The sequence below is a fragment of the Cyanistes caeruleus genome, chromosome 4 (assembly GCF_971803275.1).
Source record: "Cyanistes caeruleus chromosome 4, bCyaCae1.hap1.1, whole genome shotgun sequence".
NCBI lineage: Eukaryota > Metazoa > Chordata > Aves > Passeriformes > Paridae > Cyanistes > Cyanistes caeruleus.
In genome coordinates, this window is record NC_141704.1 from 30,950,152 (window position 1) to 30,967,941 (window position 17,790).

General features: G+C 45.6%; 1 protein-coding gene and 1 long non-coding RNA gene across 2 annotated transcripts; both read right to left on the reverse strand.

Annotated features, from left to right (window-relative positions):
• Window positions 1-813: 813 nt before the first annotated feature.
• On the reverse strand, window positions 814-1,192 carry LOC147653528 (uncharacterized). Its single transcript, XR_015286381.1, has 2 exons — window positions 1,109-1,192; window positions 814-986 (listed from the first exon to the last, which is right to left on the reverse strand). It is a non-coding gene; the product is annotated as an uncharacterized LOC147653528 (long non-coding RNA).
• A 12,301-nt stretch (window positions 1,193-13,493) lies between these two features.
• On the reverse strand, window positions 13,494-17,397 carry MB (myoglobin). The gene is made up of 3 exons (XM_023936057.2): window positions 17,257-17,397; window positions 15,042-15,264; window positions 13,494-14,344 (listed from the first exon to the last, which is right to left on the reverse strand). The coding sequence occupies exons 1-3, from the start codon at window positions 17,349-17,351 to the stop codon at window positions 14,198-14,200; spliced, it is 465 nt and encodes a 154-aa protein (XP_023791825.1). The 5' UTR covers window positions 17,352-17,397; the 3' UTR covers window positions 13,494-14,197.
• Window positions 17,398-17,790: the final 393 nt, after the last annotated feature.

Consider the following 17,790-nt stretch of genomic DNA (forward strand, 5'->3'; position numbering starts at 1 on the left):
CACATCTGTGGGATAAGGAGCCTGGACAGGTGAATTTTGATGTGAGAAAGGAAACCTTAAGGGGAGAGGACATAAAAGACGATGGAGGACTGGGAGAGAGCTCTTACGGGTAGGCACAGATGCTCCTGCAGTCATTCAGGGGAAAGAGAGTACTTGGAGCAGTAGATGCTCATCCCAGCATTAGTCATCAGCCCCCAGCCAAAGCTTGTCAGGAGCCCCAGCCAGCTTCAACAGGCCTGGCAGAGGCGAGGGGAGCTGTGCCCTGTGCCTGTCCTGCCTACACCTAGACCCACCTCCTCTGGCCTCTCTTTAAAGCAGCAGATCCTGGGCTAGCCTGGTACATGGACTTCCACGCCCTTCTTGGGGCACTAACTCCAACCCACAAAGTCAGCAGTACCATTAAGAGGCCATTTTGTGAAAACATACAATTAGGGATTACAACATACCTTGACTCTGCACCCTCTGACACTGCCAACAAAGCCCTGTTCTGGCAGGAGTCCTTTTCAAGGCATGGATGGGGTTCTCCACATGATGTTCACACTTGCAGGAATTGATCATTTCACTGCCAAACAAAAGCCATACAGCTGGATTCCATGCACAAATGACTCCATCTAGAAATAGATGTCCAATTAAGGGAAAAGATGCTTCCAAAAATCATTTTGTTTCCTACAGTTTAGAAGATTTCCTTTTTTTTTTTTTTTTTTTTTTTTAATTGACATTTCTTGCAAAGTAGTTTGGGGTTGGTTTATTTTTAACTGAGTTTGTAAATTCCTACACACTAAGCCCCCAATACAGAAAGAACAGAATCTGCTCTTTATTTTTGATTTCTTTTTAATTGCAGAACAGCTATCACATTTTCCACTCCATCTTTTGTCTCAAAGCCTTTCATGCCATTGTAATTCAATAGACTTAAGATCTGTTTATAAGGGAAGCTGCAGAGCTCAGAAGATCCAACACTAAGCAGGCGCTATGAGTTTTTCAGTGCTCTGAAGGACAGAGAAATAAAGAAGAGAAGAAAAAGAGAAGTAAAAACTTTTCAGATGAGAGGTTAGTGCAATGAAATAGTTTATACCCCTGCTAAAGTTCATCCAACAGTCAAACAAATTACCTGTAATGGGGAAAAAAGAATCAGTTCACAAAACAGATTGTTCTGCCCAGCAGAGATCCCTACAGCTTCATGGAAAATCATTCCTCAGAGTTGATGAAGACAACAGGACACATGGAAGAGAAAGCCGTTTGGAGTAGGTTCATGTCAGCAGGAGTGATTTCTTGGTCTGTTTTGGTGCCACATCTTTCTTCTCAGCTTATCCATGTTCAGTGGCTCAGGACTACTACTCTTCACTAAATGCTGGGGTTTGATGGAGAGGAGGCTCCCCATCCTTCTCAGGCCTCCAGGAACTGAAAAGCCTCCTGGAAAAGCATGTTTTGCCAGAGCGTTGGGCTGGAGTTGTCCAGCTGGTTTGGTACTGGGTTTCATCAGGATTTCCACCCTCTTGCATTCTGCTGTCCTCCACCTGCAAATGCCTGAGCCTTTTGGTTGCAGGGCAACCAAAAACTCGGGAGAGGCCAGTGGGGCAAGTGGAGGTGCAAGTGGGTGCCAGAGCATGGAAGGAGGAGAGGGGAGACTGAATTCTCCTACACCACGCTCGATATAGAATTGAGCCACGCTGTGTGTCAGCACACTGGCCCTCTCTTGCAGGTGAGGAGAGGGGCTAGGGATATGTGTGGGAGCAGCAAAAGGATGGGAGAGGACGTTTTCCTTGCCGGGAGCTATCCAGGGAGCATCCCTCACACTCCTCCACTACGGCAGGCAGCCGGGATCCCACCGCTGCTCTGCGCTGCACAGCCCCCGCCATCCATCCTCACCCACAGCTCTGCGCAGCTCCCCTGACTGTCTGTGGGAGACGATGGGGGAGAAGGGTGGGGAAGGGGGGAAGAAGCCAAACAGAAAACAAACCAACAACAATAAAAAAGGGGAAAAAAGGGAGGGAAAAAAAAAAAAAAAAAAAAAAAGAAACAATCGAAACACCCGCCCCCCTCGGCGGGGGCCGAGGCGCCATGGCGCCATCTCGTGGCGCTTCCCCTCAGTGACGGCCCGCGCCATGTCTGCACCGAGGCCTCCGCCTGCGCCCAGAGCCCGCTCCATCCGGCCCCGGGGTGCTGCCACCAAAATGCAAATTCCTGCGCAAAACGCAGAATTCTGAGGAAGTGGGTTATTTGGAGGGTGGGGGAGTTGGGCGGCAGTGATGACCCCCGAACAGCGGGATCGAGCGGCCCTGAAACGCGGCTCCCACCCCTCACACACCCCCGAGCCAGGGCACTGCAGCCCCTCGGCCTCAAGGCTGAGAATTCTTGTGCGGCTCCCGGCGGCCCAGCTCTGCCAGCGGGCCAGGGAGGGGTTTTCTGACAAAACACACTTCAAATCAACAAATGTCAGTTTTTTAAATCTCCTGCTTTAACTGCTGTGAAGTCAGGTGGCGTGCTGGTAACGAAAAGCCTGAGTAACCATTCCTTTGCTGCATATGCCAGGTGGGAAAATTCTCAGCTGGGAAATTGGATAGCGCTAAGGTCTTCATCTGTGGGCAGCTTGCCTTGGCAGAGTTGCAGGAAGGTTTCCATGACCAATCATGGAAATTCTGGTCAAAGGAAGAGGGAAGGCAAAATAAAAGTCCTTGTGAGCAGCTGGCAGGCAGCTACTGTCCTCTGTAGCTCACCTCAGGGTGCTTGGTTCACATTTTGAGAAACAATGATGATCCCAAAGCCCAGCAAGAGACGACTGTGAAATGAGTTCTTAAGTTTTATTCCAAGCATGGTCCTGAAGTGCAGCAGCAGAACTGAAAGCTCTGGTACCTTTGTTTCTGAATTAATTGTTCTTGACCTTCTTAGTCACTGGACTTGATGAAATGAGTCATAGCTGACAGAATATGACCATTTGCATTTGAACTTTTCCCAGGGAATGCTTTGATGCTGTTTGCATTGACTGGAAATGTGGCAATCCAAGCCATTATATCTACCAAAACGCGGGAAGTCTGTTGTGACAGTATCAACCACTACATCTTATGTATAACTAAGTGCTTCTCAGATGACATTAGAAAAATAGATATTTTTTTTCTTTAGAAAGTAGTAGTGATCATCTGAGGTCATTTTTTCTGCTCTTCAATACAGCATGGCTGAAGAATGTCACTTCCATAAACTCCAAGTTGAGCTCACAATGAAGCTCATCTCAAGTGTGACATTTGGGGTAATTTTCTGCAACTGAATCCGTTTTTGTTGCAGTGCTTATCTCCTTTCTCTGGCTGTCCTGTAAGTCAAGCTACCTCCTATATTGAAACCTTCTACTTGCTAGAATCACTCTTTGAAGTCCTTTGTGTCATGGTGCCTATTCCTACAGATAGAGCACACTGGCTTGCACAATTACCCAAAGGAGTTATGTGAAGAACAAGTAGATCCATTTGAGTGTATTTTGTGTCTGACTGGTTGCTTCTGTACAGTTTAAAGCTGTGTTGAATATGAGACCAATGTAATGAAATCGTGTCACATTACCTTGTGCAGCAGGATGGAGCATCTGGAAGCAAATGAGCAAAGTCTGTCCTTGATTGAAGTGACTGTCCCTTTCTGGAGCAGGTTAAGCCTACAAGAAAAACAGCAGGAGTCAACAGCTGCATGTCAGGCAGGCTGTGCTTAGACCCAGCTTTTCTAGAGGAACTTTAGAAGCTGCACTACAAAGCTGGATGTGGTCTTCTGTAACAGTTACATCAATGCAAAGGTGATTCCAGCAGAAGACAGGTGACTTAAGGAATGGTAGTCATGATCTTATTTTTTTTACATTCATGGGGAGTGAAACAGATTCATTTTATCTTATTGGAAAATTATCTCAGTGCAACTCTTGCTGTCAACAAATGTCAGCTCAGCAAGGTTGTCTACAGAGCACAGACTATTTATCTTTGGTCTCTTGTGCTTTGTCCTAATACTCAGCTGTTCATCCACCAGTTATAATAAAGGTAATGCCTCAAATGGATCAAAAGGTTTTCATTGAGGAAGGATTTTTTTCTTTTTGGATAAATGATGTCTTGTTGAAGGCTGGGGAAAATGCTCTACATGGAGCTCTGAAGCCAGTCATCTGAATGTGGAATGACATAGCCAACTACTATGTCTCTAATAAAGAAGCAGGTTGAATCTGAAGATATAAATGTCCTTTCCCCAGTTCCAGTTCTCACTTCAGTGTCTGATCAGATCTCCAACATCTGGCTAGATGCTTCTGTGTGAGCAGCTGTTTCACATCTGGGACATTGGACAGTAACAATTAACTGAATGGAAGAAAGAGTCTGAACCAGGAATCACAGCTTTATAGCAACCTTTGTTTGAAAAGAACTTTAGGATTTACTGAAGAGTTGGAAGGAAGAAATCTCTCCTACTTGGACCAAACAATATCTCCTCCAGTAATGCATGTGACAACATCCCAAGGAAATAATGACAAGAAAGAAGAACTAGTCAGTGCTAGTTAAAGTGCTTTTTTTTTTTTTTTTCTTTTCCCATTTTTCTTTGCTCAGTTTCCCAGGGGATTTCTTCTTGACCCAGCTGTGCTGTGGTACCAAATATGACTCAAACTGCTACTTGACTAATGTCATCATTTACAGTCTCTCTTCAGTGTGGGTGGGTAAATTTGCTTCCCATCTCTGTTGCAGGCCAAATCCCAATTACTCAGGGAAAAGTAAACAAATGAACAAGGCATTTCATGACAACTAGTTTAGGCTGTACTGGGGAGTTGCATTAATTCCTCCATAGAACAGTTTTCTGAGGGCACAACAGCATACAGCTTAAGAGTGGAGCAGAACTTGGTATCATCCCTTGCTACTAGTATGTCAGCTGCACCACTCGGCTTGGTGTCATCTGCAGAACTGCTGAGGATGACTTGATCGCACTACCTGTGCCATTACTATTAAATTGTACTAATATTGAATAGTTTTGGTACCTGTGTGGATTTTCCAGGGTTTTGTATGGACTTTTGACCACTCCTGCAAGGGTCAATACACACTGCAAGGATACCACTCTGCCTTCTTAGGCATACCTAGTGCATCTTTTGCTCTTTTCTCAGTTTGCTCCTGCCCCACTCCAATAAGAACAGCCTAACAGGGAACAACTCTTGTTGTAAATATGAGCCTTGGTTTACACAGTAATCTGTACCAAAAAATTTCCTATCCAGAATTCTTAGTACCATCTATGGTATCCTACCAGACAGAGAAACCCTGCACTTGGCCAGCTCTGACACCAGTCAGCCAAGTGCAGAGGATGCATTTGTTAAATAACTTGTTAGTTAAATAAAATGGTTCATTAAGAAAAAAAAAAAAAACAACCCAAACAAACCAAAGAATATCAACAGCTTCCCAAATAAAAGTATCTGGCTGTTTCCTGCCACACTTACCCACCTATAGCAGCTTCATAGTTCTTGTTTAAGGACCACTTGCTGAGATAAGAATGAGTTTGCTGCTGTTAACAGGGGACCATGGCTGACAGTCATATCACATGGATTTTGCCATTACATCTTTGAGGATGCAGAGCTGGGCCACAAGAAGAGCAGTGTCTCCTCTTTGAATTCTCCCCTGTAAGGGGGAGAAATGAAAGAGACTGAATATGCAGCAGGGACTGTAAATGGCAGCAAATTTTCCCCAGGAAACATAGCACCAAGCCCAAACCACCAAAGGAGCCAAAGCCCATGTGGCAGGAATTAAGTAACTGTTGCTGAGCAGAATAGAGCCCACCCTTTGCACAGCAACACAAGCTCATTTTGATTTCCATGGATATCTGCTTCCACTACATCTGCTGTGGGGAATTGCAGTTTGAAGGCTTTAAATAGATTACAGTTATTGCCACAAAAGGCACTAATAAAAGGGGCTCATACTTCAGCTGATGAATAGATGCAGAGCTGATTTCCAAGTTTGTACTGCATCGTGAGCAGAAAGAAATCACTAATCCTAAGCCTGTGGCAAAGAATTTGCTGTATGAATCCAGGTCTTTGAAAGGCCTCACACCCACTGAAATTGATGAGTATTGAGAGGCTGTGTACGTTTGGGGCTCTGGAACAAAACATTTAGTTCTGTGTGTTAACTATAGCCTTTGTGCTGTACACACACACACCCACACACATGGGCTCTCATCACAGAACTAATTGTAGGTAACTGCGGGTAAGCACTTCCAACAGGAGGGAAATTAAATGCCCAAAGAAAGGTTATTCTCTAAATTTATTTCTAAGATGCTCTGCCCTCAAGATACAAGTGATCTGTCTCTCCTCTCTCTCAATAGACACTCTCTAGTGTGTACTATCTCCTATCTCACCAACACCAGTACTTGAAAGGATGCTGTACTCTGCAGCACTTACTCTGTTTTGGTCTGTTTCCAATGATGAGAGGCTCTAACGCACTTTTCTCCATAATTAACCCCTTTACTGATGGTGATGCAGCGTTGTCCATCTCCAACCTGACCATAGACAGAAAGAAAAAGCATTGTCTCCATTTCTTTTTTTCCCTTCTGTATGTTGCCAGAAGAATTGGAACTGAAGACTTCCCAGTTGTGAGCCAGTGTGTGTAGGAACAGGGATGTGATGCAGTCAGGAAAGGAAATATTTCTCGACTATCCTCCATAAAATCTGTACATTCCTAGCAGCCAGGCACAGCTGCAAGCTATCCTCAAATCAGAGCAATAAGGAAAGAAAATCCTCTTTCTCTTGTTGCACTCACACTCTTTCAGAGAGAACTGTGAGTGAGGGTAAATCCAGATGTTACTGTCAATGAGGTGGGAGGAGAGGTTGGAAGCATAGCTTGCAGGAAAAACAACCCCAGGCTCTCTTAACACCACACAGCAGGCTGTCACATAGGCTGTTGTTCCCAAGCAGATATCTCATGCTTTGCAATATGTCATTTAATTCTAGGCACAGAAGTATCTTCTCCCTCCACTCTCCATTTTTCTTCTCAAAGAGGACCCCCTTGGGAAGGAGTGGTCCCATTAAGACAGTAACATCCTCAAAGGTGTATGAAGGCTTTTAGACAGCCCTGGTTGCTGGAGTAGAGTACTCCAGGCTGAGCCATTTGCCCAGGACTCTGGCACACCAATAGAGAGTTGGTGGTTTAAAAGGATTCATGTTGATTTAAAAGGATTCATGTTCAGTCATATGTTGAGTGAGGAGGGCTAGCTAAGTACAGTCAGTATGAAAACCAGCAATGGGTTTTTTGGTTTCTTTTTTAAAGCCTACTCCTTTAGAGACTAGGCACATCAGGCAGGGATCCATCACCGAAACCTGGTCTCCTGAAGGCAAGCCCTTTTCAAAATGGAAAGGCACAGCTCATTTTTAAAAGGCTTATGAGCTGAGTTATTTATGTGGTAACAGGCATGCACCTGAACCTTGTTCACTAATCACGCTATTGGACAGAGGTAACTGGAACAGCATTTTTTGGAGGCCAGATTAGGCAAAATATGACTGGATCTGCCAAAATAGGCAGAAGAAGGTCACTTCCGTGGATTATAAATTAAGCTAGGCAAATGAACCCTGGATGGCTTAGACCCACCCAAGATGGTGGCAAAATGTTAGAAATCAAGGAGGGGATTACAGATTAAATTGTAATTACACAGGAAAATCTGAAGTTCATGCACTAGGATTTAGGGACCTCTCTTCTTCTGGTGACATATTTAGATATCCATGTCCTTTATTATTTCAGTCTGGGAGTCTTCTTCTCTTTGGAAGTGAGAAGATTAGCAATCTCCCAAGTGTCATAGTTCATCCCCAGACATGTCAAGTTCATGTCCCAAAGTCCTTAGACTGCTTCATTTTGCATGCAGCATCTGTAATCTGTCTGTAATTTACACTGCACCCGCATTGTGACTGCACGTCTTTATACAGGATGTCCTTTGACAACTGCTAAAACACAACCACTTCAAAGCAAGAACTGCTCGCTGGCAGATGGCACAACTTCACATGTCTTCCTACACAAAAAGATCACAAACATCCACTGCCCTGCAGTCAGCAGCCTGGCCTAGCGGACAGATGAATGAAAAAAGCCTGAAAACAATGTGCTCGTGCCTCTCTGCCTCAGTTTATCCTCTAAAATGGGCTTAATTGCACGGTACTGTAGATGGAAAGCACAGACAGACCTCTAACTAAGGTCTGTGATAAGAACAGTAGAACAAATTACTCAGGTATATTGTAAGAGGGGTGCTGTTTTGGTATTTTACAGATTGAGAACTTTAAACTGGATGAAACAGAGTTCTTAATTACCATTAGAAATTAGAACAGAGTTTGTCCCAGATGACACTTACAGTCAACAAGTTTCTGATATAAAACAGATAAGGAAGCTATGACTCTGCTCAACTAGAAAAAACATAGTAGGGAATGTGTTAAGAATTCTTTTCTAATTACTCTTCTTGTTATGAGCTAGCAATTTTTGACTGTTATGAAGAACTCCATCTCAGGACAGAGGATTTTGACTGAAAAGGAAAAGAATCGATGACTTTATGCACTGACCAATCATTTCTCATCTGTAGAGGGAACAGAGCAAAAGACATAGGGACACCAGCTTAAATGTGACATGCTAAAATTAGCTGGGAAATTAGTTGAGTTAGCAAAACGTGCTATTATCAAGGCAAAAACAAAATGTGCAAAAAGTTTCTTTCTCATGATTTATGGGCCAGCTTTTTGAAAGCATCACATCCATAATTGTAGCACCATGAGAATACTCCATCTTTCTTCCCATACAAAAGCACACCAATTAGCAGCTTGAGTTAGGAAACTCCCTCCATTGCATTACAGCAGAAGTGTTGTCAGAATGATGCTATTGCTCTTCAGGAGGCACTAATAGAGTAAATAGCCTTGGGGGGAAAACAGTTGTGCCTCCATTTCCCACCTGGATTTAATTTTTCTTTCTTCTTTACAAACCCTACAGATTGATTTGCCCTCAGAGGGGAAGCTGAGGGGTGCAAGTGTGGCTCTTGGTGTGCTCTGCCTCCTTTTCCACCATCTCTGGACAGCTTGTCTGAGCATGACTGGTGCAAATGCTTTGCTCAGCCACAGACTCTGCAGGGACACCATATGGCTGCTTTACACAAAACTCTGTGGTATTTTTACTCCTTTATACCCAACCAACTCACAGTTAATCCATGGCATCCTTCAAAGGGCACCAGACTATTCATCCAGCTGAGTGAAAAAACACAGACTCACTTTGACACTGTATCAGCTAACTCTCCAGATAACCCCAAAGCTTGCCAAGAGGACAAGCCTGATGTCATGAAAGCCCTGAGCAAAGCAATCCCAGATCTTTGTGAGGGTATCAGCTCCAGGAATTTTCCACCCTTCTGGTGGGAGCTTGGATGCTGGAATTTATCTTGAATAAGGAAACATGTTAAGGGAGGACAGAAGGTATAAAAACTTAATAAAAGCATCATTAATGACATATACTGGGAAGTAACAGAAGATCCACAAGCTAAGCATGGAGACATAGAGAGTTAAGTTCTAATCATCCAGAAGGTATTCCACCCAAATCTATTCTAACACTTGAACATTTGAACCTGCTTTAAGGACAATCTAAAATAAGATCAGGCAACCAGCAGCTGCATTCATACTTAGCTTTCCTTAGAGAAGGGAAATGGGAAACAAGCATAATTGCCTTTAAGCTCTCCTCCAGACATAAGGTGCAGCTAAGATACACACCAGTATGTATCTGTCCCCATCCTAAATACACATTGCCTTGTCCATGCAACTACCAGCTATGCTGGCATGCCCCATGCCAGGGCTTGCCTTGCCTTGCCCAGGAGAGCCCCAGACCTGCCTGTCTGACATGGCTTATCATGGATGGTCACTACAGGGCAGGAGGGGAAGGTGGAGGCAGCCTGTTCTGTTTATTTATTTTCAGGAGATGTAAGCCAAACTGGGAAAGGACTTTGGTAAAGTGCAGTCAAGTGACTATAAAGTACTGCTTTAAAAAGCCACAAGGTCACCTTTGCTGGCATTTGGATAAGGATTTTATAGAAGTCACAGGACTGGGAGATGGACTTGTTGTGCCTACGATCACAGGGGAGGGAGGGATTTATGTTCTGGTTAAGAACGCTGTATTGTTGTGACTCTTTTATGTTCATGAATGCTCATTTATTAGGCTGCTGGATAAAAGAGGCTGATTGGGCTTTTTCTTCTCACTTACTTAGTTCCAGGTGACTTCCTTGACTCTGTTGGCACAACTTTGTGAAATTTAACAGCCCTGCTACCCACCAGTATTCCCCAGCTGCCCTGTCCTCATATACTCTGTCTTCTCACTTGGTTAGACCTTAGCTATTTCAAGGCTGCACTTCATTTGAACACAATGTGAGAACTCATATGTATCATCCTCTCAGGTGAAGAATGCTGGAATCTGAAGGACTTAGACAGATGGGCTTTGCTATGATGTGTGTTTTGAAGCTGGTGCTTGTGTATAGACGTATGTTTATGTCTCTCTGTGCGTGCATGTGTGTGTGTGTGTGTGTGTGTGTGTGTGTGTGTGTGTGTGCTCAGTCTGAGAAGCAATACAGACTCTGATTGTTAAGCCCTGCACAGCCTGGAAAAGCAGCCTTGAGCAAACCTGAGACAAATGAGTCCAGGAAGAAGGAGGACATGCTCTCATGCCATGAACCTTCTAGAAAAAATGTTATGGGCAAGCATGTCTACATCAAAAAAAAAAACACCTGGTTCCACTACTTCTTTTCCTAAGTGGCATAACACACAGGACAGGTTTTGGCCAGGTGGAAGAAACAATAGGGATCATGACAAAAATAATCCTCATCTGAAAGTATGTAGTATAGGTGAGCATTTGTCTCTTTATTAAGTTAATATCATATAAGCATTACATCCTTCAGGCACTGTCTGTGCTTCAATTCCCAGAAACCAGACTTATCTGTTCAGTGACTATTACATGGACTAGAAACATCCCTGCCCTTTCCTCCCATTAGCCCTGGAGGGAGATGCAAATATGAAGAATGTCACAAGCTTCACGTTAATGTGCTAAATATTTAAAATAATTAGTCATCGGAGCCCTATCCCTTTCTCCCACTGAGGTGACCAAGAGACAGATCACAGGATTAATAGTATGGTCCCCAGCACTTGTTCTGTGATGCCACTTGACGTTGGCAGGTGTATTGGAGTCAGGCAGGATCAGCAGGCAGAGGGAAAGACAGGGCGGACAGGCAGCACAGCCTGCAGTGTTGTTGCACCCTGGCTGGGGCTGACAGCTCATTTGCACAGCAAGGGCCTGCTCCCCTCATCTGGGATTCTGATGAGTGGCTGGTGTTGACACTGAAGCCCAAGAGAGCCCAGACAGGTCACTGGCTCGGTGCCATGGGGAGTTCTGCCATGCAATGGAAACCGCAGCAGGGTGAGGGGCCACAAGCCCGACCTGGCTGCAGTTGGTGCGTACGTGCTGGAGCAAGGAGGCTGTGAGCCACACAATCCACATCCCATCGTGTGACTGACACCACATGGTCACAGCAGGGAGGGGGTTGGAGACAAGTCCCTGGGACCCATCCACCTGATGTAAAGCTATTCCTGGAAAGGAAGGAGGAAAATGTTTGGGCTCGCGCTAATATTGTTTATCTCCACAAAAGGACTTTGTCCCATATATGAACCAGAAAAGCTTTACGTGCTAGCAGCAGAGTGAAAGGGTCCAACAAAGACTCTGAATCAATACAACACGGAGCTAAAAAATCCTTTCCCCCCCATCCCCTTTGCTCTAGGACACCTCCCCTGCCCTTAAAGCAGGGGCCATTGCAGTAGTTTTATAGGCTCTGTGGGAATTACATACATCCCTGCAGTTCTGTCAGGACTTGGCCAAGGGCATACTCTGTGCCTAGAGTAGCAAAGGTTTCACCACAAACATCCCAAATCACTGAGCCTGCTGGAGTTACCTTCACTGTTGTTGGTACCCAAACGTGCTGGTTCATCTCAGCTTGCACATCTTCACTGAGCCATAGGCACAACCAGAAAACCTCTGTCAGGCCCTACATCTGACCAGCAGATTTAAGGATGGTCCCCCCTAGTGCACTGACACAGTGGGGTGAAGCAGGCAGAGAGAAGGTCAGTGCTCCCAAGGGACTGACATTTAGTCCAGGTACCTAATAACTGGTAACTAGGCACAACACACATGCAAACTCTCCCTCCTCCACCACAATCCCCTACATAAAAATATCTAGACAACTCCAGTCCCACTCAGACTGATGGAGGCAGCTGCTGTAGCAGAGCTTTTAATCCTGAAGCAGAGTCTGTTGTCACTGGCAGGAAATCTTATTGTGTTGGACAAGCAATCCTAGACCTTAATTAAATATACTGCCCTCCCCACAAAACCAGGCAGACTAGATTGGAGTCAGACGAAGCACACTGCATAAGCCAGGGACCACCTGGCTGTAACTTCATCTAGGTGATAGCATATGCCTTTGTGACCCCCTCTGAAAGGTTGAAACACCAAGCAAGCTCCCAGAGGTAAAGTGAGGATTTGTAAACAGCAAGAAATCAGATATGCGCCATTCTGGGAAGGAATTTATTGTTCCTTCTCCTTTCAGAGACTGAATTCTTTTGGCCTTTGCCCTGACCAAAGACACAGCAGATCATGCTGGTTCAGGATTGATTTTTAAGGGAGGTGGTGGCTCCTTCACTGTCTCCACTGCACACAGCATAGCAGGGAGTACCTTGAACTAGGTCCTGCTAGTAGCTCCTGTAACTGAGCACCTCATTTCTCTTCCTTGTGCTTGCCCTCACACAGTCTCTGTGAGATAAGGTACATTACTTTCTCCACGCAAAAAAGAGCGGCTGTGTCACTTCCATGCATTTCCCCTAGCCACAACCCTCTGGTACTGGGATGGGGAGAGGCTGACAGGCAGAGGGAGGCATCTTGCCATTACGTCTGTCCCTTAAGGTCCCCCACAGGATGCAGGTGTACATCTGTAAACAGAGTGTGGCATGCACTGCAGAGGCACCTCAGCAAAAATTCAAAAGGCTGCAAAGACCAGAGTTTGGGTCTTTAGAACATATGCTGCCATTGCAGCCTTCCACCTGAGCTGATCATCCCTCCTTTCCAGTGTCTGGAGAGAGCAATGCACTGCATTGCTGCTGGGACCAAAGGCTGCTTGCACATGCCACCTCCCCATAAATGAACAAGGGACCTTCCCTCACCACGTTCCCCCAGCACAGCGGCCACGACCTTTAGTCAGGGAGCGCTTCTCTCAGCTCTGAGGCACTGAGCTGAGGCTGCCATCTTGTGCTGTGAGGTCTGGTAATCAGGTCATGTCCCCATGGTCACATCTGAATGCCCCAAATCCCTGGCTAAGACAGATGCCACGTGTTGCTCAGGTCATGGACTCACAGTGCTGACTGACTGAGGACTGACTGAGGTTGCTCTGCAGCCAGATATGTATGCAAAACACCTTTCCTTTTTCTCCTTCTCCCCTAGTTCTCACTGGGGTCTTTGTACAGCCAGGAGCAAACACACGACTCTGGTGCAGGGATTTTTATTTTCTGAGAAACACGAACTTCACTTCTCAGTGCAACAGACATTCAGACACATAGTGGTGGCTGCTAGAAGCCTACAGATCACAGGGAGTACTACTCTTTATAGTTTTGCTAATGCAAGTTTAACAACTAAACCCTCCAGGGCTGGCAGGCACTGGAGACTGACTGGCTGCATTCACCCCCACAAAGCAAGGTAACACTGTGCTGGAAGCTCTCCATAGTAACCTGCTAACAGTTTCACCTGTGGGAGGAATGGGATGCTGCGTCCCTGCTTCCCATTCTCACATCTTTTATTTGAGTCATTCCTTCACTCTTTCACCACACTCAACACATCCCTTGATCCTCCACATCCCTTCATCTTTGGCCATGCCATTTGCCTCTCAGATGAAACTGAGTTTCAGGGAGAGAGAGAGAGAAAGGGGATAAGATAGGCTGAAGCTCACAGATAACCCCTAATGTCATTTTTCCTAAGAAAGCAGACTATTTCTTTTGTATACATGAAGCCAGGAAACGACAGTTTATCACGGATATCACTCTGAGTGCCTCTATGCTGCCTGGAGTGACTCTTGGCCTCTCATCAAAGCTTTCCCACACATCAGAGATGGCCAGTTGTGAGATGTCCAAAATAGCGCTGGGGAAAGATGCGTGGCCAGGCTCTCCATCGTGGTGTTCCTTTGTGCGTATGTGCTAACCCTGGAAACCGAACTCCTTGTACTTGCTGGCCATATCATTTCGGAACAGCTCCAGAGCCTTCTTCATTGCAGCCTGGGAATCAGCCCCAAAGTCTGCAGCATGTTTTTCGGCAATGACCTTGATAATGACTTCAGAAATGAACTGAGAGGAAGGAAAGAGAGAAAGAAAAACTGAAGGGACACTCAAGGTTTATTTTCAGAAAAGCCAGACTAAGAAATAGGTTGCAGAGCCTGGAAATATCTCCGAGCTAATTCAGTAGGCCTTCCTGCAGCCTCTGGAGAGACAGTGAGGTCTACTATGCAAGGAGCCTGGGCTAGGCAGAAGTACTGGGCTCTATTCCTAGCTCTGACACTTATCTGCTTCATAACCTTGAGCAGACCATGGCCCTTTCCACTTTTTGTCTGCCTCATCCATTAAGACAGCAAATTCATGTCCTGTGTTTGTATAACACTTAGTTTTATGGGTCTTGGTCTGCAATGGATTCCCCAGGGCTTACTCTAAAACTGTATGTCCCTTGTGTCCAGTCACTGACAGTCCTTATGTAATGCAGTTTCCCAGGCATGCATAGGCTGCATGGGCTGGTTTATTGTTGCCAAGGGTTGGTCAGACTGTGTGTGGTATTTGGAATGGGAAATCTAAACTTGGATATTCACATACCATTTGCATACCGTGAGCTTTTTCTGTGTCTCCTCCTGCTTGTACACACAGACCTTGGACTTGAGGGAGAGCTCACAGAAGTCCAACTAGTCATCAGTAAATGAAAGCCCAACTCTCACATAGCTGTCTTGCACACATTCACTACACATCAGACACTAAGACTCCCTGCCCTTTTCCATACCTCCAGATATTTAACAGGGATTTTGTGCTTGGTTGCATGGGTCTGAGCCAGGGGCTTCAACTCGGCCTCATGATTACCCTTCGCCTTCAGGATTTTGCCCAGTTGGGTAAGAACAGTAACTCCGTGTTTCTTCAGATCTTCAGAGCCCTTCATCGCATCAGGGGTCTTCAGGCCTTTGAACTTTTCAAAGCGATCAAGGGTCTCAGGATGGTCCTGAAACAGTCTGTGGACAAAAGCAGATGGACTTTGGAGAGGAGAAGCTCCTGACATACCTCCCTTTGAGTACTCAATCTACTTTAACCCCATCTTCTTACCCATTTCTGAAGACGATCACCACTCTCTATTTCCATTCCCTCTGATCATGACAGAGACACTGCCCCCAACTAAAGCAACAGAGGAAGTGTCTGTATTTTTTCCATATAGTTCTGATAACTCTTTGGCTCCTATCCCCTAGATTATGTCAACAGTTTTAAGACAGAGACAAGAGCCTAGGCTAGTCATGATACTGAGAGGTGAGTTCTTGTATTCATGTGAAGAAAGACCAAAAGCAAACAAAACTGTCTGTCTTCACCAATTTACTGTTAGAGAGCCAGCCTATAGGCCCCTGCCTCTCACATGAACTCTCTTATCAGCCCATGATTTGTTGGCCAGGAAATGAGAGCTCTACTAGCTTCTCATAGCAAAAATAAAGGGAAAAAAACAAACAAACAAAAAAAAAAGCACAGCAGCCCCCAGCCTCAAGGCCCTTGTAGCTGGAAATTGTGTTTTCTTGAATGTCATCTGGATGGAGTGTTTACTGCGCCCCCAAACCCTATGATTGCAGACAGAGGAATTTGGTTCCTGATCTTTTTTCCCACCCTCTTTCCCTTGCCTCTCTCCTCCCTCAGAAACTCCTTGGAGGAGACCTGGGTTGGCAGAGGAACACAAAGTCATAGGGTGACATCTATTTATTTAATGCCATGCTCTACTCTGTGATACTTGTAAGAAAAGTCAATTTTTCTATTTGGAACTGCTTTTATTAGCATGTGGCAAATTCAGAGCCAAAGAAGCCACTTCAGAGATGGATGGGTGAGGATGGCTCAGGTTCCTGATACCCCTTCAGCATGCCTGCTCTGGATCACAAGAGGGGAAAGCCATCATATTTCCACCCACTTCATTCCCACTCCATTCCCTTCCCTTCAAATGGCAGCTGATCTGGGACATGATAAAGCAGGTACAGAAAACAGCCCCCTGCTCTGGCTCATCTTTGAAAAACGTTTGCCAAAGCTTTGCAGTAGATATGCATGGAGGGCTGGGCTCCTTGCCTTAGCCATGCTTAGGGTAGAAAATCCCCCACGCAGGTGCCAGATCCCCACTGCTGTCCTCAGCGTCTGTACCCTTCCGGCATATTTGGGTGTGCACAGTCTAAGAGGAAAGCTGAAGAGAATCTCCTCAAAGTTTGCATCCTCTCTGATCTTATGGGACAAGCTAGGCTCCAGTGTCCACCTAATTTTCTTTCCCACTTTGCAGTATCTGGGGTGTTCACCACTCTGAGTATCAGGATCACAAGGACAACATGGAGCATGGGGTCCCCTCAGCTGGAGACCTCATAAGCACTTCTAACACTGGAATAATGCAGGAGGGAAGTAAGGGGAGGGATGTGCCTCATTTTATACTCAGACATCAAATTCATCATGAGGTAGAGGACAAGTGTTGTCACACAGATTTCTGGCCAAAAAGCAGGATGGGTAGGGTTCTGCCAGGTGAGACTAAAGTGGGGAGAGGAAAACACTCAGGTACTTTAAAGTTAATTTTACTGAAATAGATTCCAAGAAAATTGCCACAGAGTGTATGTTCCTCTCCTTTCATTCCTTCTCTGCCTCCCCATATTGTCTCTGCAGAGCATCTGAAGCTCCATGACACACATTTTGCTCCAGCATTTCTCACTGTAGTGCTTGGGAAATGAGGATCCCAATAGAGCTTGGCCAGCAGAGGCAGAGACACAAAGCACAGACATGTGTTAAAAGCAGCACTGGTCTGCTCCTGCACCCATAGAGAGATGCAGAGACAGAAGCAAAGCCACTTTACACAGTGAGTAACTTTTAACCCGGAAAATAGCAATGGAAAAACCACCACTCTGCAAGAAAGAAAACACCTTGTTGAAATAAACCCTGACAAGCATGTCTCTCATCAAAAGTTCTCAGCTTTACTCTTAGAACTGAAGTTCCTTGCCTACCTCATTAAAACTTCATGTCCATGGCCAGCAAGGTCGGACTCCACCTTTCCCCAGATGGTCAGGACTTGCTGCCATTCCTGGTCACTGAGCCCCATGGTTCACCAAAGACAGGTCCTGAGTGTTTCCTGCAGCCGTTTGTCTGTCCCCAAAGGGTAGCTGGAGAACTCACCCGTGGGATTTATAGCCCCTGCCCACAAACCTACACCTGTCAATCATCAGCAGGACTTCTTGCTCTCTTTCAGGCTTGTCTAACCTAATCAGCCTCCCTGTTTTTTCCTAGGAAGCTATTTTGGGTCAGGTACTATTGTGGGTGCCACTGATGGCATCATTTCTGCTTTTCGTATTGGACTGGCACATGTCCCACTCTAGACAGAAAGGGCACTGCCAGAATGCTGTGCCAGGAGCCTGTCCCAGGTTCCCAAGGACCCAGAGACAGTGTCAAGCTTTATGCCAGGAGATTCCTGAAGAGTATAGTCATCTGCAAGACCACCCTGCTTCCCTCTCCCCTGGCCTGCCAAGGGCAGGCAGGAGAAA